Raw genomic sequence first — 25,838 nt, forward strand, 5'->3', positions numbered from 1 at the left:
TGAACGAACCTTTGCGAATCGGATTATTTTCCTCCAAAGAGAGTCAGTGGATTGGTAGAAAGTGGCCTCCCTTTCACTGGACTTGGTTGTTTTCCAAGCTGCTCGCCCGATGGGGCGCCAGATATTTAGCTGCGTATATTTCATCCATCCCTGCGGGGAGGGAGAGGGGGACACCCCAGGACCACCGAAAGTCAGCGGTCAACTGTTCACTTCCTCTCCTGCTAATTCGGGGATGTGGACTAATATTTGGATAGGCTCGGGTTATATCTGTGGAGCACGTCGCCTCGCTTTCTGAGAGGGGATCATCATTATCATCATCATCATCATCATCATCATCAAAATGATAACCTTTATTAGCTGATCGGCGTCAAATGGACACACGTTCATTTAAAAAAGTGAAGACGATAAAATGAGTGTTTTAATTGCGAGAGAGGAGTAAATCCTAGTCACTGTCTTTCATGAGACAATTCTGTTGAATAAAAATGAAAACGAGTTGCCGACGAAACTTGGCGTTGAGGAGGAGATGTTTACCATTTAACGTGGCATTGAATGGGATCTGTCAGGTTAGACCCGAACCTGTACCGGGCCGTCTAGTAAAAGACAACGTGAGGATGGGCAGCGGCTCGTCACAGATGCAAAGAAACTGGAAAAATATTCAAAACGTTGTTTTTTTTTCTTTCAGTTTTAATACTGTAGGCTTCAATCATTTTCGTGCTTAGTTGCGCACGACAACAACAAGATAAATAAGACACAGGTTAGTCGTCTGCATCCAAATTGTTTACTGTGGCAGGATTGTGCAAATCGAGTTTTGGATTAATAAATGAAAAGTGAAAACTCCCATTTTTCACTGAATACTGGGGAATTGAAATCATTACGAAAGCAGGATTATGGGCTTTTGGTGGGGGGTATATTTGGTTTTGATATGATTTTGCTAAAGTTTCACCACTGTAGGGATACAAACAACAACAATAACGAGTGGATCCATAGAAAACGAGAATGAATTTGAAACGGAATTGATAGCTATAAACCGACGTCAACGCTTCAACGTCATCGAAGAACAGAGAAAATCGTTAATGATTCAAATGAAAATATTGAATAATATAAAACGTCATGTCATTCTCTATTACAAATGTATTACTATTTCGACGAAAAAAAAAACTGTGTAAACGTTACTAACCAGGCGTTTTTCCCCCATTATTATTAATGTTACTGTTTCCTGGAATAATGATGGCAAAAAAAATGTGCCCAATAAAAACGATCAGAATTGACTTTTTCTTTGAATGCGCAATCTATCTCGTCAATGTATCTTTTTATCTGTCAATCCGACGGAGTGCAGTATTTTGTTGATGCTCCCCGCAGCCTCCTACGGAGAAGCATCCAAAATAAATAGCGCTAATCCTCCAACTGCTTTTTCCCATTAGACCCCCGCTGGCGCCTCCGCGCTGCATTTGGTGACCTCGAGTGTAAATGGGACTCGATCCGGTTGATATCCGACCGGACGCATCTCACGTCGGACGCTGAGGATGAACGCGGACGAACTGAGAAGACATAAAGGCGACACGACGGGTGCAAGAGGTCAAGTCCAGCTCCCTCCAATGGGACGCGCGTGTTTGAGGGAGAAAAATAAAATTAAAAAAAAAAAAAAAAGGTTTTACTGACTGCCACAAGAAAATCTTGAATGACTATGAAATGCCAGAGCTTTATCATTTATTGATTTGTGAGCAGTGCAGGAATAAAAACAAATCAAACTGTAGTTGAGCCACCTGAGAAACGTTTTGTGTGTTTGTTAGTTAGCTATAAATATTTTTAATATCCTTGCAACTATGGAAGAGTGATATAGCATTTGGTTACTTTTGGCTTTTTTGTTAACTATCGATATATTTCTTCTTGATTAGAAAATCAAAAATTCAGGCACTTATATAGCGCCAAATTAGCATTTTGGAGCAAATTCATTTGAAACGTTGAAATTATTAATTGAGGGGAAAAATAGTTGTGCTGTGAAATGTAACAATTTTATATGAGGATGTGAGAAAACATTCATTTTTCAAAGAAGACTCCAGCCCATATAAAAAAAATCAACAATATTATGTGCAATTATGTACTGCCACGCACCTCCCGATACTACCCCTCCACCCCCAAAAAAGAAAGAAAAGAAAAAGAAACAGAAAACGTCGTTTTTATTCTTTTGCAAATGATTAAAACGTGGCGCGCACAACTCTACTTTAAAGAACTAGTACCGGTACTTCATTTTCACTGGCATGTGATTGAATTGTGTAAAACGTAAAACTATTTTCCCCTCTTTTCATCAAAAAACGTCGACTAATTTTCCATGTGCAGCTAACGTGGGTATTCGAAATAAATAAATGGAGGACCTCTTCATTTGTAATATGTAATTAAAAAAAAAGTGAATAGAAATTTACTCAAGTCCCCTGAGATGAAAACATTTAATTATCGAATTTGTGCTTTGTCAAGGGCAAAGTATAGTTTCAAAAAATATCTTATAACTATATGATAAATATATTCAAAAGGTTTTCCAACACTCCATCAGACAGAAAACGTGCTTTTCCCCCCTACTGTACTAAAGAGGCGCGCGTGCATTCAGCTGGACTTTGCAGGGCCGTGGACGCCAGCCAAATGAGTGACAAGCTCTTATTAAAATAAAACTCGGCCGCTGCGCGCGAGCTACAGCGCGCACGCGTCTCGGGTACAGGGGAGGCGTGGACGTGGATGTGGCTGACTCAGTGGCTGCCTTCTGACATTCTGGTGAAGGCAAGCGGGCGGGTAGGCAGGGCGGGCAGCCCTCGTGTGACAATACGGAACGCGGATCAGCGATGGTTTGCCAGCTGGAGCCCTCCGAAGCCCTTTCGAGGTTCTTTCAATGAAGCGCCCGACCTGCTCCGGAGTTTGGGCGTGTTCACCGTAAGCAAAGGGAATACTTTTCCAAGCAGACTTTGGCCAGTGCGGGCATGTGAGAAAGGTTTCCTTTTTTTTTTTTTTTTTTTTTTTTTTTTTGCGCATGTTCTTCGGCTTTTCGCGTAGCCTTCTCCTGCCTTCTGGAGAAGGGGGTAAGCGGCGGCGGCGGTGGCCGCGGTGAAGGAGGAGGAGGAGTAGGCTCGACCTTCCCCTATCCGGAGCCCCCTGCCTATGGACGACGGTGGTCCCCTGTCTCCCAGGGCAAATGCTTTCAGTATTGCCTCTCTGATTTGCGCTGCAGAGCAAGCAGGAAACGCTGCGTCGGAAAGGCGTCGCGCCGGCCTGGACAAACCAGACGCGAACAAGCGCGGCTGCCGCACCATGCACTACAGCACCGTCACCCGAGAAATGGAAGGTAAAGAACGCACTTTGTTGGTGGGGCTTATCGCGCGTGACCGAACGTCACATTCGCAGCCGCGAACCTGTTTCGAGCACAAAACCGCAACTACTGCAGGCCTGTTGTTCAAGTGGAATTACACGTACTGTACGGCGATAGCACGCAGAAGGTGATTACAAAATTTCCGAGCAGCGCCTTCGCACGAATCCCTTTCAGCGTGCCGATTAAAAACGTGTAGGGAGATATACTGTATAATCAGAATCGATCACTCTAATTTAGGAACATAAATAAATAAATAAATCTGGTACATTCCCATTTGTTTCCCAGCGACAACGCGTACCCACTGAAGTGAGTTTTGTAAAAATGGATTTAAAAAAAACCTATCTGATAGTACATGACCTTATTTATTGAGCGATCATAAAGATGTCGATTTATATTTAAGAAAAGATGACACGAAAACAATGCTATCCTGTGCATTTTCGATTTGGATCAAAAATCAGAAATAAAAGTAAAACAAAGCAAGGGGGGAACGTGCATGCTTTGCTAGATAGTCAAAACAAAATATGTGTTATCTATTCATTTTAATGATTTGCCCTCGAGAGCAACATTCAACTACTGTTTGTTTATCCATGTAAATCACTGTGTGTTGAATCAGTCGCTCGTTAATACCGCCTATACCCCCTCTTCTTTTTTTTTCTTTTTTTGGTCAACATCGGCGACGCGGCCCTGATGTAAAAGCGCGTGAAAAAGAACTGGCGCACTTCTGTGTCAATCAGTCTCTTCAGAAAGCGAGGAAAAGCCACATTACCTGCAGTTCCTTATCTAAATAGAAATAAGAACCGGTTTTATCGCAAAGGGGAGGCCCTCCTGGCCTGATAAGAGCGAGGAGGCTGCCTTGCATTGGAACACATAGACACGCGCGCGCCCGCGCACACACACTCTCACACGCGCGCAACTTCACTGAAGCGCACGATCCACACAGAGAAGAAAACATTGCAGGATTCCCCGGGATCGACTTCATTTCGGACGTGCGTTTGCGTGCTTGGACATTTGGGCTGCCTGTGGGCGCGACCTCGGGGATTTAAGGAGAAACTTTGAAAGCGAGCTTGACATCCTTAATCGCGCTGAATTTTTGACTTTTCTGTGTCCCCTTCGCCGCAAGACCTCTCGAGTAAACCCAGTCTTTTTTGGAATGATTTCAGCCATTTCCAGCCCGTGGCTGACGCAGCTGTCCCATTTTTGCGATGTTGCAGCCTTCACGACCAGCAGCCTGAGCAGCCTCAACACCCCGGGGGGCTACCACCTGTCCCCCTCCCCCGGGGACCCTTACAGTCAGCACGAGGCCCACTTTGAGCCCTGCCCGGCCGCCCAGCCCGGCTACGGCTACCCGGCCCAGGCCCCGCCACAGAGCGACCCCGCCGGGACCCCTTGCTCGTCGTCCTCGTCCTCGTCCACCCCAAACAGCAAGACCATGGTCAAGAAAAACCCCAAGGTGGCCAACATCAGCGTGCAGCTGGAGATGAAGGCCTTGTGGGACGAGTTTAATCAGCTGGGCACGGAGATGATCGTCACCAAAGCCGGGAGGTGAGACTCAATGTGCGCAAAGTACATGTGTACCACTCACGATTACTATGATATTACAGCATAATTACTCGGGATTGGACTGTCGCCTCAAATCCATTTTGTTACCTCGCCATGTTTTTGTTTCATCACAATTTAGTGTTTGAATGGTTTGAGTCATAAATGGAGGTATTCTACAAATACCATACTTGGAAAAAAACAACACTAGTTATAAAGGTTTGGTGTTTTGTTTCAAAACAAAACGTTGCTATTCATTTAAATGACTCTTGATTTTCACGAACACATTATTTAAAGTCCCCGCACTCCTAATTTGTGATCGTAGTGTTTATTTTCATTTTAATCTCTGTAGAGCATGTGCGTGTATGTGCTTGCTGACTAGTGCGTTGTGTTCCTTCTCATTTTTACGTACGGGTGTACCTGATTAATTTAGTAAAATTTACCATCGATTACCGTTAAATGTTTTATCTATTTTTGTGCAGGTTTTGTAAGTATCACTTTTGACATTCCCAACCATTTTTTCATTTTTTTATTGGCCTCACAATGTGAGTTTTTATTTGGTCTCATGTTCGGAAATAATTAGATTTCACGCAGTGTTGCTATACTGTACTATTTTCACATTAATGCAGTATAACGCATTTATCCTACCCCCCCCCCCTCATTCTGACTCCCAAACTCTTGCGGGGAATCAATGATAAGCGTGTCATTAATATTAAAAAGGGTCGACAAACTGCTGGTGCAGTTGTGATAATTAAGCAGCACTTTCGAAATTCCTCCAACCTTCCTTCACTGGCGTTAATTGAGCGTTTCTTTTCGGGTTCCCTTTCACTGACGTGCACATTTGTCAGATGGCTCAACGGCTCGAGGAGGACCGGCAAGAATTGGATTTCAAGTTCATCAACAACTGCATGCACTGGCGCTGTAATGTGCAGTTGAGGCTGCTTCTGATGGTGCAATTATGTCATAAAAGTACACGCGTCGTCGTGCGTCGAGAGGGGAAAATGTCAATGCAAAGCAAGTGAAAAGTTGGCCCGCTTTGATAGGGCTGGACGTGTGTGGAAAATATCACTTCGGGGGAAAAAAAAGGGGGGGGAACAGAAAAATTAATTTCAAGATTATTGCACAAGAGCAAATTGAAAAAATATAAACACCATTACGAAAGTAATTTCCAATTCAGCTTGAAGGCTCGGAGTTTTAATGTTCTCTAGACTATTGTTCAAACGCAAACAAATATATGTGTTATACGAATTTGTTGGCTTCTTTTTCTATGTCTTGTTTTTTTTCTATTCTGTGGAAACATGCTCTGATTTTTGTTTACCTTGAAGCAAGCGAAAAGAGCAAGTCGAGAATTTAATGTGGACTTTGTGGGATCCTTCCAGGAGAATGTTCCCAACTTTCCAAGTGAAAATATTCGGGATGGATCCAATGGCGGACTACATGCTCCTCATGGACTTCTTGCCAGTCGACGACAAACGTTACAGGTAGACCTCCTGACTTCACTCCAACATCATTTGCAAAAAAAAAAAAAATCTTTTTGATATGACTGCAGATGTAACATTGAGTCACCCCCCTGCGTGCAGGTATGCCTTCCACAGTTCTTCGTGGCTGGTGGCGGGCAAAGCTGACCCCGCCACCCCCGGCAGGGTCCACTACCACCCGGACTCCCCGGCCAAAGGCGCCCAGTGGATGAAGCAAATTGTTTCTTTTGACAAACTCAAGCTGACGAACAACCTCCTGGACGATAACGGACATGTGAGTCGGGGGGAAGATCTAGCCAGCTATATCTACATTATTAGATCTTCTTATGGCAGCAGCAGAATAACATAAGACATTATCCAATTTATCAGGAAATGATTTTATTGGACAATTTGCGATTTAAGATTGAGTGACAAATAAAAATTACATTAAAAAAAACTTCCAGTCTACCGTAATTTATTACGCATCAAAATGTCAACATGCAAGTTTTTTTTCTCCCGGATTTCAATTTGACATTTAGAACTATCTCAGATATCCAAATTATGTTAGGGCTATACAACTGATTAAAGATCCCTTCTTATTCTTTATCATCAGAGCCTTCTTATCAGTAAGGGGGCTAATGCTTTTTTTAAAAAAAAATCTTTTAACCCCCCCCCCCCCCACCCCCTCCCCGCAGATCATTCTCAACTCAATGCACCGCTACCAGCCCAGGTTCCACGTGGTCTACGTGGACCCTCGCAAGGACAGCGAGAAATACGCGGAGGAGAACTACAAAACTTTCGTGTTCGAAGAAACTCGCTTCACGGCGGTCACGGCGTACCAGAATCATCGGGTAATAACGTCCTCGCAAATCATGAGCGTCTGGAACTGGTTCTAAAGCTCAAACAAACGTGATTAACTTGTTCTATCTGTAAACAACACACAGCCAGGAAAAAAAATAACATGTAGGCATATACTTTTTCATCCGAGAAAACTTTCTTTCTTTCTTTCTTTCTCTTTCTTTCTTCTTCTTCATATTATTATCATTATTATTATTAATTTTATTATTTTATATTATTATTAGCTTCCGAGCCATAGTTGTATAAACAAAAACCGGATAATATTGCTTTACTTGACTTACAAATAATTATCTAATTTAAAAGAGCAATAATAATTGAACTCTCACACAAGAATGTACATACCAGGCATTTTTTAAAGATATGTAGCATTATATATATATAAAAAAAACCATTAGCATTCAACAAAACATTAATTTAATTTGAAATGGGTTTTAAATATTTAAAAAAAATTCTGTAAAGCGCAATCGGACAACTAAATGTAGCAATGAAGAAAACAATGAGATGCTCTAAATTCAGTCACCAGTCATATTTCTAAAATCAATTAATCAAAAAAGGCTGACAGCTCACAAATTCTGTGTGGAAAAGTATGAGCTCAACTTAGAATGCCTTAAAATGTCATTTTTGTAAACATCTGGATTTCTTTAGTTTCTTTTAACACTTGTTATCAGGGGTGCACATTAAGATTGTTTAAGTACAGGGATTGTGTCCTAATAAAGTAAAATAATTCAATCCATATGCAGCATGAATTATGATGGAACAGTTGATGTTCTCTGAACAAAAAAAAAGTCATTCGAATTTACTCAAAGTTGCACATGATTAAAATGCAGTAAACTAAAGTATACTTTCGAGGAAAAGAAGAAATAAAAAATGATGTGCAATCCATCATCTGCATGTTGAACTTCTGTCAATTCAGAAGTAACTGTTATGTAAACATATGCTCAAATACATTGCGCCGCTTATCCTCATGCCGCATAATGGAGCCTATCCCAGCTGATTTTGAGCAACCTGAACCGGTCAGCAGCATGTTTTTGGGATGTGGGAAGAAACTGGAGGAACAATGCAAACGTGCAACGTCCACACAGGAAGGCCGGGTTTGAACCCGAGACCTTAGAACACATGTGATTTTTTTTCCCACCGTTCCACAAAAACTGAAAACAGAGTAAACGGACTTCATTTGATCATCTACATCAATTGCGGCAAAGTGCTGTAATTTGAAAATAATTTTTAAAAATAGTTTGTGTAAAATAGTTAAATGTGCAACCAATTTACATGTGGATATGAAGTCGATTCAAAAGACTTTTTAGTGTCATTGTAAATTGCATTAAGGAGCTTGTTTTGTTTTTCTTGTGATTTCAGATCACCCAGCTGAAAATAGCCAGTAACCCTTTTGCAAAGGGCTTCCGGGACTGCGACCCAGAAGATTGGTAATTCATTTTTTTGTTTTTTTTTGTTTACACTTTTACAAAAAGTCCTTTTGACGTGTTATGAGGTGCAGCAAAGGAACGGGAACTTTTGCAAGCATTGGGAAAATAATTTAGTACTTTGTTTTAGCGTACGTGATTGGTGTAACTTGCATGCGCAAAGTACACAATGAAGGCTGCGAGCTTTGGAAAACACTGGATATTGTTTCAAAGATTATCGGCTGCTTTTCTGTCAATGATAGATTGGCAACATTTCCCCGCACACAAAAGTCCGCACATCTGCTACGGAAACAAGTGACTCAATTTCTTCCAAATGCTGTTCATTTTTCCCCTTCCAAGCTTTAACTAAACAGATTACTCTGAAGCGTAAGCCTTATTAATGACTGACTGACTTGACTTTTATTCATGTAAATGGACGAGGGGCCATTGTAGAAAGACTGAAAAGTGCACACGCTGCTGTTATAACACACTTGCATACTATTTGAGTACAAGAAAACGTGGGCTCGGTGTTCATTCAATGACTCTCGTCTTCCTTTCCGCAGGCCCAGGAATCACAGGCCAGGCTCGCTGCCAATAATGAGCGCTTTTGCCAGAACAAGAAACCCAATGTCGTCTCCTCCTCAGCAGAACGGCACAGAGAAAGGTCTGCAGCTCGCTCTTCGTTCCGATCCAGCGCAGCCAGTCCACTAGCCAACATATGAAAATCGAGGCGGACATCTGTCATTGTGGTCCATCCAATTGACACTTTAAGAAAGTGGTACATTTGGAGGATGTACATAATGCTGGCCTTTAATTAAACAAAGAAGAGGCAGTTGCTCTGACGGAAAATGAATTTAAAAAATACTTTGTAGTAGTTATTATTACTATTGGGTGGAGAGGACGGTGACCCTGAACATCCGACTCATGGGATCCAAATGTTTTGGTGGGCATTAGGATGTCCCCCCACTTCCAAACCCTGCCAACAAATGTTCATGATTGGGCAAAAAGTCTGTCAACATCCCCCGTCAATCAATTTATTTCAATGGGTCAAAGTTTCCTCAGGCGCCCCAACAATTACATGATCCTGACATGTTGTGCAACATTCAACTCAAATGTAAACACCCCATGAATGAAATATACTGAACCATTTAGGAAAATGACAATCATACAGTTCAGTAATCCCTCCTTCATCATGGTTTTGGTTCCAGACTACTGCCGCAATCAATGAAATCCACAAAGCAGTGGCCACATACATTTTTCAAATTATATATTGTATACATATTTTAAGGCTGTTTGAACCTCCCCAGACTTTTATTAAAATATTCCCCCTACTCCTATTAACCTCTGGCTTACTCTTTTCAATGCTTAAATACTTTTAAACTCTAAATGCAGTGCAGTACTGTACATTGTAACATTCTGTAAATAGTGTATGATTGTAACACATGCTGTTCTTCTTCTTCAGATGACAGCAGGCGGGAATACGAGCGAGAGCCCGGTGGCACGCCCATGCACGCCGACCCGGCTCACCAGCTGATGTCCCGAGTCCTCAGTCCCGCCCTCCCGGTCCCGGGAGGCCTTCACGCCGTGCCGCTCAGCGGTGGCCGCCCGAGTCCTCCACATGACCTCAGGACGGACCCTCACAACCTACCCCCGGACACTCTGCACCACCACCCTTACAAGTACCCCACCACCTATGAACACTACTTGGGAGCCAAGACCAGGCCGTCGCCTTATCCGTTACCCGGCATCAGAGGACACACGTACCACCACCACATGAACCCAGCCACAGCGAACATGTACTCAGCCACCAGTGGACCAGCAAACTATGACTACGGGCCCAGATAATGACTGCTAACAGCGCACTGCATTGTGGGAATGGGGCCGGGCAAGCCTTGAAACTTTTGATGCCACACGCAACCTGCATGGTGCGTTCACAGACTGAAACTCCTTTCTGCGAAATAAAACATGCTGTATTTATTTAAAGATGTTCTACAGGAAGCAAGGGCACCTGCGTTAAGGTCTCCTGTGACCTTTGAACCCAACAATCATTGTTCTGCATCAGCCAGTCCGAGCAATACAATCACTCAGCCAGCAGACTGAGAACACGTTTGATCACAGACTGGAATTGATTTTTTTTTCTTGTTCTTGTGTTGAATGCACTTTTTGATTTGCCTTTTGTCTCTCATGCTTTCAAAAAAGCCATACATTATGTAATCTCTCACCCTTGAAGGTTGGTGACACGTTTGCATGTTGTGCTCATCGGAAAGGCTGTGGAAACACATCAAAAAATGTTTTAGTTTGAGGAGGTGAGGAAGAAAAAAACAAGTTTGCTCATCAAACGTGAACATTTTTAGCCTCTCTGACAAGCTTGTAGCGTGGCGCTGACTTGCAGCAATTCAAAGAAAAACTAAATGAAGCAGAATGACTGTTCTGTGTCTGTAAAGTGAATATTAAATTCCAATTATTCTATTCACATTTGTGTGTGGCGCTTCCATTGAAAAGATCAAGACAAAAACATGATGTAGTATCAGGATTGAGAAAATTAGATGATTCAATTTCAAAATGTTTGTAACTGTAATCACTGATTATAGAAAATGTCTAATTAAGTAAGAGCTGATTTTGGAATTTTCTATGATTACAATTTCAGTTTCGTTTGAAAAACAGGGGAAAAAAGCCCCCCCCCCCATCCTATATGACTTCTTCCTTCTAAAGCCGATGCGTGTGATTGGCTCTCTCTGGTCCGATGGCATTCTTCAGTAGTCTCAAACAAGACGTATTTTTCCAAATATAACTTTGAAGAACTACCTTATGGTGCAATCTATTATTATATCTGAGATTGTGAAAAGGCAAGAGCCATCGTTACACATAGACAGTTTTTTTAATGGGAAAATCACATTTGGTTTGTCATATGAAATGACATTTTCAAAATGATTGGAAGGACAATGTGATACAATACGGAGGGTTTTCATATGATGAACATGTATACAATAATGCAACATGCAACACGAATACAGTTTTTATGCTGCATTTAAGGTGGCATGGTGGATCAGCTGGTAAAGTGTTGACCTCACAGCTCTGAGGACCCGGGTTCAATCCCAGTCCTGCCTGTGTGGAGTTTGCATGTTCTCCCCGTGCCTGCGTGGGGTTTCTCCGGGCACTCCGGTTTCCCCCCACATCCCAAAAACATGCAACATTCATTGCACACTCTAAATCGCCCCTAGGTGTGATTGTGGCTGGTTGTCTCGATGTGCCCTGCGATTGGCTGGCAACCAGTTCAAGGTGTACCCCGCCTCCTGCCCGTTGCCAGCTGGGATAGGCTCCAGCACTCCCCCCGAACCTCGTGAGGGTAAGTGGCAAAGAAAATGGATGGATGGATGATGCATTTATATCTCATGTTTTGTTATCACTTTGGGTAAAGAACAAAAATGTAAAATCCAAAACAATGATGTATGGTTTTAATCCTCTTTTTTCAAAGAAACATCCCAGGATTGATGTGTTAATTCCAGATGAAGAAGTCAAGCGGGTAACTAGCAGTAATTATAACCAACTATATTTCCAAAGTAATCTTCCTTACACTCAAAATACTGTATAGTACAAATTGTACTGTAAATTGGTGCTTTCACCAAAGGAAACATGTTGTTGTACATTCCCCCATATGTGCCCTAAAAAGGATCCCATTGTTCATGTTTAATGGGATAGTTTGGTGATATTTCCAGTTTGGTGTTATCTAATTCAGCCATTTCCTCATCTACGTATGATGAATGGTTTTTTTTTTTTTTTTTTTTGGGGGGGGGGGGCAAGGTTAATCTTACTTGGGGAGAAAAGCCTTGCTTCAGGATTTGTGCCTGTCATGATACAAAGGGAAACTCATTCAAATGTTTCATTTAATCGTGTATTTTATCTTATTTATTATTTTGCCTTGAAAGCAGTTGCCATTGAAGGGGAAGCAGCGTGAAAGAATGCCTGAGGGATCATGACCTCTGACTGTTTAATGGCTTGTAAATGTGTCAGAGGTTAAATAATGTTTCCACTCATTTAAACGGGGACTAATTGACTGTATAAGTTTCTGATTTGTTCTGGATTGCTTCCACTTTGCATGCAAAAATATTTTAATGAATGCAACTTTTAACATTGATTTACAAGCTTCACCTTTTAACAATAATCTTAAAAAAAGAACATTTTGAAACGTTTGAATTTAAAATATATATATATATATTTTACGTGTTGATTTTAAAAAAGGTTATTTTTAACCATTGTCAGTTACCAGCGTCGCCTTGCATCCCACATGCACGCTACTGACAGCAGCTCGTCTACCGTGTTTGTTTGCTCTGATCAGGAAGCGGTCGTCTGGGAAGAGTCGGCCGCCCGGTGCGCGCTGCCGCCGGCCTGCAGCTCAGTGCAGAGGCGACTGCGGCCGGATGGTGCAGCGGGGTGGCGGACAATGAAGCTCAAAGACGACAAACGATGCCTCTCGGGAAGGACACCTCTCAACGAAGCTACGTGTCAAAATCTGAAACACACTCGCAACAAAAAGAAATAACTCATAATTCAAAAAATTCATAGCACGCATAAATCAAGTTACCGCTCGATTTAAGGACGTTGAGTCAGTATATTGACCCCAAAAAGTACTTAATTTTTAGGTGGGCATGATGACAATGTGGTAAACTGATGTAATGTCCCCTTTTTGCTAAAAGATAATAAAATATAATCGTACTGTATGTGTACGTTCCAATTAAGTCAATTAAGGACTTTGTTTTTGACTGTACAAATTAGCCAATACATTTGTTTTGCCTGGACTATACAAATATAAATAAAATACAGAAAAATCGTTAGATTTTTTTTCAAGAAAATGCAAACATAAAAACATCTTGAAGTGTTTCAAAAATACTAAAAAAAATAATTTGATAAAGTAAAGGAATTCAACATTATGCTAGGTTAGAAATGGAGATTATATCCCAAATTTGAATTTCTACATGTCCATCACCAACCTACATGAACACTTTTTAAAATTCAGAAATACAGAATACTTGCATGGAAAGTCATGGTTAAATGAAAAAACTGAATGCTTCCACTCAAGTCATTTCACAACAGTAAATAAAATTAAATGAAAAACAGAAAGCTGAAACTGAGCATGACGATTTACTGTTTTAAGACTATATGTAATTCCTAACCTTGAAATGTCGTATGTTGCCCCTCCCTTTTTTAGAACTTAATGCAACCGGTACGCTACACTGTACAAGAATTGCTTTTTGTAAGTCCCATGTTTTAAATTTACAGTACATAAATTAGCATTTGTTCATAGTTGAGTTATTTGATGTTATTAATCAATCAAGGAAATCTTGACTAGAAAAGAGAGCTGGGATTTTTCGACTTCCCGGTGACATGATGCCAAAGATGTGCCATTGAAATACGAGCAGATTGATGACGGATGACGATGTAACGTAAAGTATCATGTCACACGTATCTACATGTGGAAGTTCTGTTGTATGCCGCCTCTATCAGGGACCGCATTATCTGGGGACTGTTATTTAAAAACGAGGTCAGGTAAGTCCTCCTTTTGGCCTGTAACATTATGGAACATGGTTCATGAATACAATAGCGCTGATTAGCTTTCAGTTTTTCCTAAATAGTATTACATACCGAAACGTGGTTTGAACGTGTGCCAAAAACACCAAAACCCCCCACATAACTACATCCTATTCCATACTCAAGCTGAACTTTACCCTTCAAAGATACACATTGGGTGATAAGTCAAGTACAAGCTTCTACTACTGTTGTAGTGGGGTGCGGGGGGTGTCCTTGTCCATTTATTGACTTCCTAAAAGATCCATTATGAAGTGATTTATGAGGTCCACCACCAGCGCTTGGACCAGCAGGTTGCTGTCTGCTTCCATTCACAGAACATCTGCACCAATAGACCTGCCATCTGATTTATCAGACCAAAGACGGAAGCTGGCCCACGCCGCCACTGGTGTTTGTTCAAAGACAACACGAGACTTAGGAAGCTATTATGAATGGGAGATGTCAACATTGAGGTCAGGGACAAAAGGCATCCACGAACCTCCACGGGGTGCAAGGAAAACATGTCCTGAAAAGGGGGGGAGAAGTTACCATATCCTTTATATTTACACTTGCTGATGGACATAAACACGCACTAAATGAAACCCAAAGAAAAACAAGTTTGGTTATCTTATTTTGTGAAAAAAAAGGTAAAAAATATAAAACATTTAGCAGTTATACCACTGCCAACTACAGTTGGCATAAAGTTTATCAATATCCATAAAACTGTTGTAAGGTTGCAAAAAATTCCTTTATGTCGACTGCTCCAAGTGATTTCGATAAAATGGTGCAATGATGCAACACACAAATATATATCAAAAACGTTCAACATTACAATGCAGTTTTACAATTAAAGTATTTTAATCGTGTGGAATGAGGTCACGTGTGTATGAAAACTGTATTTTCGCTCCTCAATACTGACCTGTGGTCATTATGCTGGTCTGGCTCTTGGTTTCCAGGCCTTTTGTGTACACTGTGATCAGACTCTCAATTCTCAGCCAAACCAGGAGAGACATCTTCAATGAAGCTGAATGACCAGCTATTGAAGCCACGAACGTGTGGTTCTCAAACACATCAGCTCTCAACGTGCTCATTTAATCATGATATTATTAGACTTTGGAAGGAAAAAGAACACTTTCTTATCTTTACCGAAGAGAAAAATAACCAATCGTGAACAGGTAATGGTTACAGATGACAGCGTGACAGTTGAAACCGACAGCACTCTGATCTCCAGGCCTGCTGTGATTAACCTTGTTTGACAAATATGGCTTAAGTCAGGCCGCTGGCATCTATGTTAAGCAAAGTCCTGCTAAAATAACAAGGCAGGATTACATATCTGCTCAGGTGTATCGTACACCTCATTATTCAAGTTCACTGGAGCATAGCTCACATCAGGTAAGTCAACAAAATCACAGTTTAATCTGTTTTGGGAAACTAGCACAGACAGAGGAGACAAAGCTGCACCTGCATCATGAAGAGGGAAAAAAATAACAAAATGATTAAACACAATTTGTCTGCATCTCCAATAAACTAATATTTTCAGAAACTTTTAATATTCATTTAATCATAGTCACATAGTTAGATGAGTGTATTTCATGTGTTAAACATTAAATTTTCCTCTTTGCATAAAACATAAAAGAACTTTGACCTTTGACTTTGAACACCCATTTTGTTCCATTTAGGTCAGGTCGCGGGGGCAGAAGCTTTAGCAAGAAGCCCAGATTTCACTCTCCATAGCCACTTCCTCCAGCCCTTCCAAGGGGATCTCAAGTCATTCCCAAGCCAACCGAGAGACATAGTCTCTCCAGCGTGTCCTGGGTCGTCCCTGGGGTCTCATCCCAGTGGGACGTGCCTGGAACACCTCACCAGGGAGGCTACCAGGAGGGATCCTAATCAGATGCCTGAGCCATCTAATCTGGCTCCCCTCAATTTGGAGGGGCAGTGGCTCTACTCTGACCCCCTCCCAGATTATTGAGCTTCTCACTCGATCTCGAACGTAGAGCCGGACAACCTGCGGAGGAATCTCATTTCGGCGGCTTGTATGTGGGATCTTGTTCTTTTGGTCACGACCCACAGCGAGTGATCATTGGGAAGGGTAGGAACGTATATCGACCGGTAAATTGAGAGCTTTGAGACTGGGATTGACTTAGCTTCCTCTTCATCACAACAGACCAATATATATACCGCATAACTGCAGATGCTGCACTGATCTGGCAGTCGATCTCCTGTTCTATTCCTCCCTCACTCATGAACAAGACACCAAGATATTTGAACTCCTTTACTTGGGGCAGGATCGCTGCCCTGACCCAGACAGGAGACTCCAGCCTTTATCGACTGATGTCGATGGTCTCAAATTAGAAGGGGCCGATTCTCATCCCAGCTGCTTCACACTTGGCTACAAACCAGAAGCTCCAGTGAGGGTTGGAGATCAGGGCTTGATGAAACCAACAAAGCCACATCATCTGCAAAAAGCAAAGATGCAATACTGAGGACACCAAACCGGACCCCTCAATGCCTGGCAGTGCCTATAAATTGTGTCCATAAAATTAATGAACAGAATCTATAACAAAAGGCCGCCTTGGCGGAGTCCATCCCTCACTGGAAAGAAATCTGACTTACTAACCGGGAATGTGAACCAAACTCTGACATTGGTCGTATAGGGACCGAACACTCCATATTAGAGGGTTCAGCCCCCCATACTCAAACATGAGATTTGACTTCCCGACAGACACTCCTCTCCAGCACTCCTGAATAGACCTTACCAGGGAGGCTGAGGATTATGATACCCTTGTAGATGGAGCACACCCGCCAGTCCTGGTACCACCACCCCAACCTGACGACCCAGAGGCACTCCTATGTCCACTCAATGTTTCAGAGAGTGTCATCCAGGAAAGCCCCACAGCACCCAGAGTCTTGGGGAACTACTGGTGAATCTCATCTAACACTGGGGCTTTGGCCTCACAGTTCTGAGGACCAGGGTTCGAATCCCAACCTTGCCTGTGTCAAGTTTCCATGTTCTCCCTGTGCCTGCATGGGTTTTCTCAGGGCACTCCAGTTTCATCCCACATCCCAAAATATGCCTTAATTGGAGACTCTAAATTGCCCCTTGGTGTAATAGGGAGTGCAACTGTTGTCTGTCTCCTTGTGCAGAAAATGGGTGGATCGATTTTCACAAGGTAGGAAACATAAATATCAATGTGAAACTATTTATTTCTTGGACAAGTGATTACATTTTTAAATGATAATTTCTCCAATATTTAATTTCCTAGGAAATCATATTGGCCCATCACTGGTGAGCAATTTTTGAAAGAGACCCAAGGGCTACTCATGTGGTCCTTGGAGGCGACCTGTTGTCAGCGGGCACCATGTTGGTGACACCTTTCTTATATTCACCATTGCTGCTGAAAATTAATTATTTTCAGACCGTCCCTCATTGTAGATTGACCACAGACTGATGCGTTGGTCTTTGGATCCAGCAGCCAGAAGTCTTTGCCCGGGGTCACTATGGTCGGAGAATGCAACGCTGAGGACCATGTCACTGTGGTACTGCAGGACTGCCAGAGGTCGCAGCCTCTTCCAGCCAAATATCCGTACCCGGTGGTCCCAGCCTGCTGCTGCTAAAAGTTTACCATCTCCTCTAATACTCATCTGGGAAATGCCGGGGTTGGTGAGAGTCACACAGTTTTGGACCTACCAAGAACAAAGAAAGTAAAGAAATCTCATTACTTTTCATTCAAATATGCATTTAGGAATATGAAAAAATGGAAATGAATTTCACCTGTCACTACGTTTTTCATTCTATTACAATTTTGAGAACATTTGGAGTGTTTATTCCCATAGCTCTTCATTCCCTCCTCGAGTCCATGAAAAACAAATCCGTTTAAGGACCTGCGATTGGCTGGCAACCAGCTCAGGGTGTACCCCGCCTCCTGCCGGATGACAGCTGGAATAGGCTCAAGCACTCACAGGACTCTTGTGAGGATAAGCAGCTCAGTTAATGGATGGATATGTAAGGACTGAAAAGTCATCAACAATGCGATGAATTTTACAACATTAAATAATGACTGTTTTCAGACGTCTGTGAAAAAAAAAATTAAATGATGGGTTTTCTCAAATTTTGTCACACAACTGATTTTCCTGTAATAATAATAAAATATATTAGATTATAATAGACATTGCAAAAATTCAAAAAGCAAATTGGCCTTACAATGCAAATAAGAACCAAAATACTCTATTGTAAATTGAATTGTCCATTCTGGGATTAAGAATAAAGTCAGTAAAAAACATGAAAATTGAAAAAAAATTTGGTAAGTAAATCAATTACTGATTTCCAGCAAGATATAAATGACACCAACAATAACGGACATTATCTGATGACAGAGGTCCAGGAGTGAGATTAGACGTCTACTCAATTTGTATGGTGTAAAAACTTTTTTTTTTTCAACATGTAATTTGATTTAATGTAAATACATTTATTTCAACTGAATTACAGGCTGGGGCCCGTTAGCTCACGAGTCTCAAACGTGAAGCATTAGACATTACGGCATGAGGGTCATGACCAAATCTCTCCACGTCCCTTTATTTGCTTTGGTGTTAAAAAGGGGCTGCACTGAAAGCACGATAGGGCTTGAATTACCCTTGTCGCAGTTTGCAAGCAAGAAAGAAGCCATTTTGGTGAAATGCTTGTTTGTAGACGAGTTGTTGCTCTAAGCGCCTCTGACAAATTTAATTTGCACTGATAGGCCTGGTCAGCAAAAGGAGAGAACTGAGTAATAGGGATTTGGTAATGTCTGCCTGCTAATGATTAGCCACAGCTCTTTCCCTCCATGAACTTCAGTATTTCAAGAAGTCTTGACATCCTATAATAAATGATCCCAATCTGAAGGACCTTTTGGATATGGGCATTCCTTGGAAGAGAAACGTGCTCTTCTTGCTAGCTGGGGATCTCAGCTGGATCACTCCATGAAGCACACACATCTGGATTTGGGGCTTGAAATTCAAATGGACAGCGTAAAATTGACTTCATGGGTTGTGTCTAAGGAGACTAATGGCCTTGCATAGAAAGATATGTTGCCGATTTTATCTGCTCCTGTTCCGGGTTGGAACTATACACAAGCTGCACGTGGAAGATATAAGCCAGGTCTCACTGCCAAAGTGGATAAAGAGGAATGCAAATGAAAGAGAGCAGAGAGGAATTCCACTGATCAGAAAACGAAAGCTTTGGTCAGAAGAGGGATTTCCCTTTTTTTGGGGGGGGGTAATATTAATCAAGCCATCATCACCAGTACCAACAGTGTCCGTGTGTGGCTGCTTTGACCAAACAAGCCAAGGCGCACTGATGTAGAGAAAACTTTGGGGTGACAGATTGTTTGGAGGTTTGTTATTACCTCAAGAAGTTGGTATGCCACGACCTCTCTCCATCTGGTTTGAATTAGAGGCCTGATAATGATGGGTTAAAGTGTCTGTTTGTGTTTGTTTTTCCATCCCAAAATTTGAGTAACGAAAGGGCATTGGCTTTAGTAAACGGTTAATTGTAAACTAAGTTCCAATGATACAGTAATGGACATTGATTTTATGTCATTTCTCAGAGAGAATGGAAGACTGTGATTTACAGATGAGTCCAGTGTTTTGTTTTGGGTTAGAACAAATGTAAGACTACCATAAAATGGAGGAATCTAACATTATTTTGACCATTTGGCAGAGATGAGAGGTCCCCAAAATGATCTGTAAGTATTGCTTCTCTGACAGAAGCGTAAAAGAATCATCGTTACAAGATAAATTTTTCTTAAATTAGCATATCATTGTCAAGATATAATTTGGCATTTGAGCAGTCAGGTTAATCGTGCTTTATGATTTAATCCAGATATAAATACACAATCTACTCCCTTTGATTATTTTTACCGTTGTATTTAATGTATCAAAGTGTGCCGTTTCATCATAAAAATGACAATGCCTCCGCCATCAATTGTGCTGAATTAGTCCAAGTATTTTCTTTTTAGTCTTTTAGTGTCATTGATGATAGAAACATTGGACTTCATCATTATTTTGAAGACGGAAAGGGCTGCAAAGTTGGATTCCACGCTTTTCTTGAGGCTATCAGTTCTGCTTAGAAACATCCCTTGGGGCCGAATAGAACAATCATAAACTCACTCTTTATGATGGCTTTGTATCATTGTATGGACATAAGACACTTTCTGAAGCATTCACTTGGCAAACATCACTCGAACCTTGCTCCAATTTCCTCACTCATTTTAACTTCAGTCTTGTCGTTCATGCTGTTCCAGTGAAACATCACATCATCGCTCACTCACTCAAGCCTATCGACTGGAAGGCTTTTCAGAGGCATATCTGACACACCCTCGCCCTGAATCACATTCACGAAGCAGATTACAGCCTCTTGTCACCTTGCCTGTCAGAGCTCAACTCTGCCTGACAAGAGGTGGTTGTCAAACTGAGCACTTCCCTTTAGAAAACGACAGAATGATTCTCAATAAGACCTGTAATTTTTATGACAGGCCTCTCTGCGACCTATTGTCAGACGAATGAACTTCAATTTCACAGAAGACACTAGACCGAGCAGGCGTGCCGTGGGAAACACCAGTTTCATTCAATTGGTCCAGAAATCATTAAGCTCTCTGTCTTACTTAAATTTCTGCAAGAATATCAAGGTTGTGTTCAATGATACCCTTTGTGACATTTTTGTTCAGGCGCTGTCCGATTTTGTCATGTAAAATAGGGAGACTACTAGAGAAACATTGAATTGATAAAAAAGGTGTGGGGTTGCACCTGTAGTGAACTGTCAAGCGTCTCAGAAAACGATTTGTTGTCAGCTACGCTTGATTTATACTGCTAATATTCCCATTGCTTCCCGTTTTCTCTTTCCAGTCGGCAACCTTTTTCTTTTTCTTCCTTCGAGAGGAACCTTTCACCGCCTCAACATATGTCTATCCAACTTAACAGCTAGTAAATCCTGGCACACACACACACACACACACACACACACACACACACACACACACACACACACACACCTGTATGGTCCATTCCAATACAACAAACTCACAAGAAAGCAGTGGGAGGAAAAAAAGAGCTGAAGATGATGCTTCATTACTACAAGTATATTTTAGGGCGGTCAGGTCATGCAGCAGATAAAGGCAGCTGAGAACCATGTGTATGACATTAACCTCAATTCCTGAAGATATCCGTCTCTATCTAGGTTTGATAAGGTTACTTTCAAAAAACATTTGGCTGCACTAAATCACAACTGCACTGTGTTTTGTCTCATTTAGTTTTCTCTTCATTTCACAACTCGCAACATTTATCTGCCCTGCCAGCCAATAGGGGCCACGTCGAAGCAGTAAATTCATGGGGAGTGGGATACTGTGGCACTTACAGCCTCCTAAACCTTTATTGCAGCTTCCCACTGTGTCTACTGTTCCCTTTACTGCAGATGTGTTTTTTGTTTGGTTAAGGGGCCTCCGAGGTTTTGATATTTTTATTACCTCTCAGGGGTCGTCCGTCAGGACCTGAGGCCCGGGTGCACCACCCAGCAGTTCCCTCACTGCCCACCCTCCAAATACTGCCACACAAAAATACTTCTGTGGGAGGAACTGAGCATTGCTGTCTGGACTTCACACTGAGCTGCACTTCGCTGTAATTTAAAAGCCCCTTATGGTTTCTTTTGCTCTCCATGTGCTTTCTCCCTGTCATCTTCATTCTGGATTACATACTGAATCAATATTTTGTTCCTTAAACAAAATAAACAAAATCATCATTCTTTTTCTCATTTGGTATAGCAAATACAATCCACAATAGTAGAGTTACAGACACATTTTGAATGTGAAACAAAAACAAGGGTTCATAAAATATTTCTAATTCATGCATTCATTTCTGAAAAACACACTTCAGTGTACTGATCAGCGCCAGGTTCCTCACCAATTCTGATTCTTAGGGGTTGGCTCTAAAAATTAACTGGACATGCTAAACTCGAGGGATCTTTTTGATGAATTTTCGTAGATATTGTATTAGTGAAAAGTGTGGGAGTCTGTGTGAGAGTCGATGTATGTACTGTTGGAATGTATTTCAAGTTTACTTTAAATGTTAAATTAGTAGATATGCGAACACCAAAGGCATGACAACGGTGACCAAAAAAGACATTGAAATGGTGGGTCTGTGGAGAATTATTATTATTATTTTACAATAAGGCAAAAACATTAAAAGAATAAACAACTCTTCACACAGAAAAAAAAACATTTACAATGCATGCTTGTGTGTACTTGTTTATGTACACATTTATGATTAAAATAAAATTTGCCCATTTTCTTTGCTTTTTTGTTTTGGCCTCCAACTTGGACCAGACGCATCTCCACACCAACTGATTAAGCTGTACCAAATGTATAGCATGCGCCTTTTTAAACCCCCTCATGCTGGTAAAGGAGTGACTAAAATCAATCTGTTTCACTTAATTGATCACTATTTAGAACTTCAACGCCTGATTTCAAATGCACAAGGAAAATATTCAGGTCAATAATTTCCTCATTTTATTGGCCATTTCTGAATGTGAGTTAGTTCATTCTGTATCGTGACATAATCCTTAACATTGCTCCGCCGCTTAATACATTTAATATTCATATCCATGAACTAATTTTATAAATCTGGGTGCACTTCCTTATTAATATAACATGTACTAGTGGATCGACTCTCGTCGCCGATGTTACATATGCTTCGTGGTTCCGCTGGGACCACAACCAGGGTCAAGACGCACACACCTCAGTGCGAAAATACAAAAGACCAGTGCAACAAATACGACACTGGCTGATCTGATGAACAAAAATATTGCTTAAACCTAAGAGTAGCAATAGAGGATGTCGCTTCCACAGGTAGGTGGAGTCAGCAAATATTGTACTCAAGTACTGTTGCTAGACAATAATGTGATTCATGAAAAGTATAAAGTAGTCCCCCAAAAAATTACTTGAGTAAAAAGTTAACTGAAATAATTACAATTATTGTGTAGATTAACTTCTGAGTTATTTTTGTTAGTATAAATATCCACATTTGTGCAGAAAGTGCCACACAAATACTACAATACATGAATGCTGCTATTTTTGTACTTCTAAATGTAAACACAAGTAGTTCACCATTGCCTTCATGGTAACGATGAACTTCCCAACATGGTGCAAATGTAGGCATGACGATCAGCTGGGCTATCTTATCTCCATTTAATACCTATGCCTGGGAAGGCCAATAGTCGATTTTGTCTGATGTCATGTGACTTTCATGTGCCGTTTGATTGGTGAACTCGACTTTAACATCACCAATACTTCAGTCTCGTGCATGAAATAGAGTAGTTGATAAATGAGAAATAATTGATGAAGAAAGTGTTAAGTGACATTTATTATAATTGACTGAAAGAAAAGAAAAGTTTTAAGAAAACTTAAAAGCAGACGCAGTAGAATTGTTTTTTTTCCTGGTCTCCTCACCTCATGTGACTTAATCCAAAGCGGGTCCTGAGTGCACAAGCGGAACCTCAGATCAATGTACTTGCATGTGTGCAATGGATCTAACAGCCAGTGTTCAAGGTGTACGAAACACTCTATGATGACAGCGACCCCCCACGAAAAACTCATCGGATCTATGATTCACGCGAAAGGCCTATTTTGAGTGCAAATGGCTAAATTAATCAAAAAGCAACTGTTTTGCATGTATGTAAATGATGTACTGTAGGCAGAAAGGAATTTCTTATTGCAACCTGTTTTTTTTTAACCTGTTTTAGATTGGATGGCATTCTAATATTATTATTCATGCCTAGTGAAGGACTATGTGAAGCGATGAGGAAGGTTGTATTCGTGAATGACATCAATAGGCCCTCCTGCACTTGGCCTCTTGCCCCACAAAATCTGTGTAGACAACAACTAATTTTTAGCTTGGGCCTTTGCATGCATTTCAAGTTCCATTAAAAAATAATAATAAATACAAAAAAAAAAATATATATATATATGTATATATATAAAATATATTTATATTTTTTTAAAATATATATATATATATATATATTTTTTTTTTTTTAAGCGGTTTTGTCAACCAATCATTGACATTTATTGATGGATTCAGTATCTTCTGGAATTGCTTGGCAAACGATCTAAGGTTTGCCCTGCTTCTCACCTGAAGTCTGCTGGGAGAGGATCTAACTCACCCGCGACCTTGAGGATAAGGGGTATAGAAGAGAGATGGTTTCAATATCATTTACATTGGCATAGGGATGCATGAAGTAACTGAATAGTTCTCCAACCCCTAAAATTGGGCAATGCTCTTCATCCTGCATCGGAATAATCTCATAATGCCTTTTTTTTTTATAGCCAATCCCTGTTATGGAAGCAATAACTAGAAATATAACTACTTCCTGTAATTTCAGTATCCACGAACCTGCAAGTTATTCTGCCCGTCCAGGATCCATGAGGAGAGTATATTGTCTGAAGAAGCCGATATGCCCCTCAGAATTTCTGTGTCAAAGGTCAGGCACATGACAGGATCTGGGTGGACTTTGGCTTGACTCAGAATGGACCTCTGGGTTATGTCCCATAACAAAAGTGAACCGTCCTCATATCCAGCCAGCAAGAGAGGTCCACGACCTGACTGTGGCTAAAGGTGAGAGAGGATGATAACAGAAATAAGGAAAGCCAGTGAGGATTCAGCATTAAGAGAACTTTATTGCCAAAATGGACTTAACCGCTGCGGTATAGTGGAAGCTGAGAAGAGCAGAGGTTATCTTTCTGGAAGCTCTTGCTGACACCCGCAGAGTCGGAGTGGGCTTCATTCATCAGGCTGCTGTTCTCTCTAAACAGCACTCCATTACCCTACTACTCACTTTACTCCTCGTCTATATTACGGAGACATTAGGGCTTGGTATGGACAAATACTTTATTCTAAAGTACTGTTTTACCAAAGGCATTTTTTTTAGTTGCCAAATATTTGAGAATACTTCCTTTTAATCAAAAACATTCAGTTAACCACAATTCTGAAGAATTTAATTTGAAAATATGTGGCTCTTAAACTGTCAATTTGTATTCTTGCAGTAAAAGTAGTCTTCATGTAGAAACAGCCAAATTTCAACATATTAGAAGAGATGATCATAAGTACCTGCAATTATCTTTGTTCAGTATTTTATTACACACAATCCACATACAAAACTCACAAATTGTGAAATCTCTACGACATTTTGAAGACAAAATATTATAGAATGAGCAAAAATGTAAGAGACATAATAAGCAAAGCCCGAGAGGATGATGAAGCTATGTTCCTCTGTAGTTGGCAGGGAGTGATAACCTTTCAGGGCCTCCTGCCTTCTCATAAATAATGTGAGTAGGATTAGGCAGGCACAAGTGTGGTGCATGGTTGCCAACGCACGAAGCTTGTAAATTAGTTCAATGAAAGAGAATATACAGGTGAGCTGATAAAAAGCTGGGATTCATATCTCTTACGGTGGGAGGAAAGGAAATGAAAGAGTGGAAGTAGAAAATGAATGGCAATAGAGGAGGGAGGTACAACTTGTGCGTTTCACTGTTAACTAATTTTCTTGAAATGCCACAAAAACAAAGAAAGACACATTTACATAATAATACATATTAGATATATGAGTACTTCACAGCACAAATGTGTGCCTTTAAATGACCAGAAATA

General features: G+C 41.0%; 2 protein-coding genes across 6 annotated transcripts in view; one reads left to right on the forward strand and one right to left on the reverse strand.

The window, feature by feature from the left end:
• Positions 1-2,780: 2,780 nt before the first annotated feature.
• Positions 2,781-12,807, forward strand: tbx1 (T-box transcription factor 1). Of its 2 annotated transcripts, XM_061817770.1 has the most exons (9): positions 2,782-2,919; positions 3,040-3,328; positions 4,513-4,894; positions 6,268-6,369; positions 6,469-6,640; positions 7,041-7,196; positions 8,560-8,627; positions 9,167-9,267; positions 10,066-12,807. In XM_061817770.1, the coding sequence occupies exons 2-9, from the start codon at positions 3,145-3,147 to the stop codon at positions 10,446-10,448; spliced, it is 1,548 nt and encodes a 515-aa protein (XP_061673754.1). In that variant the 5' UTR covers positions 2,782-2,919; positions 3,040-3,144; the 3' UTR covers positions 10,449-12,807. The 2 variants fall into 2 exon arrangements, with proteins under 2 accessions (XP_061673755.1, XP_061673754.1); XM_061817771.1 differs by having other exon boundaries at positions 2,781-3,328; positions 4,564-4,894.
• gnb1l (guanine nucleotide binding protein (G protein), beta polypeptide 1-like) overlaps positions 9,186-25,838 on the reverse strand; it is a 65,146-nt gene continuing 48,493 nt past the window's right edge. Inside the window, exons 6-9 of one of the 4 annotated variants that reach the window (XR_009794698.1) lie at positions 24,585-24,800; positions 12,918-13,113; positions 10,826-10,871; positions 9,186-9,310 (exon numbers count right to left, since the gene is read on the reverse strand). Coding sequence is in view for 3 of the 4 variants with exons in the window: in XM_061817772.1 (XP_061673756.1) it covers positions 17,571-17,852; positions 24,585-24,800 (498 nt within the window). In the remaining variant the exon portion in view is untranslated. Of the gene's footprint in view, positions 9,311-10,825; positions 10,872-12,821; positions 13,114-15,236; positions 17,853-17,940; positions 18,092-24,584; positions 24,801-25,838 lie in introns of those variants that run through there. The other 3 variants (XM_061817773.1, XM_061817774.1, XM_061817772.1) reach the window with 3 other exon arrangements.

This window comes from Syngnathoides biaculeatus, chromosome 4 (genome assembly GCF_019802595.1).
Source record: "Syngnathoides biaculeatus isolate LvHL_M chromosome 4, ASM1980259v1, whole genome shotgun sequence".
In the NCBI taxonomy this organism is placed as follows: Eukaryota; Metazoa; Chordata; class Actinopteri; order Syngnathiformes; family Syngnathidae; genus Syngnathoides; species Syngnathoides biaculeatus.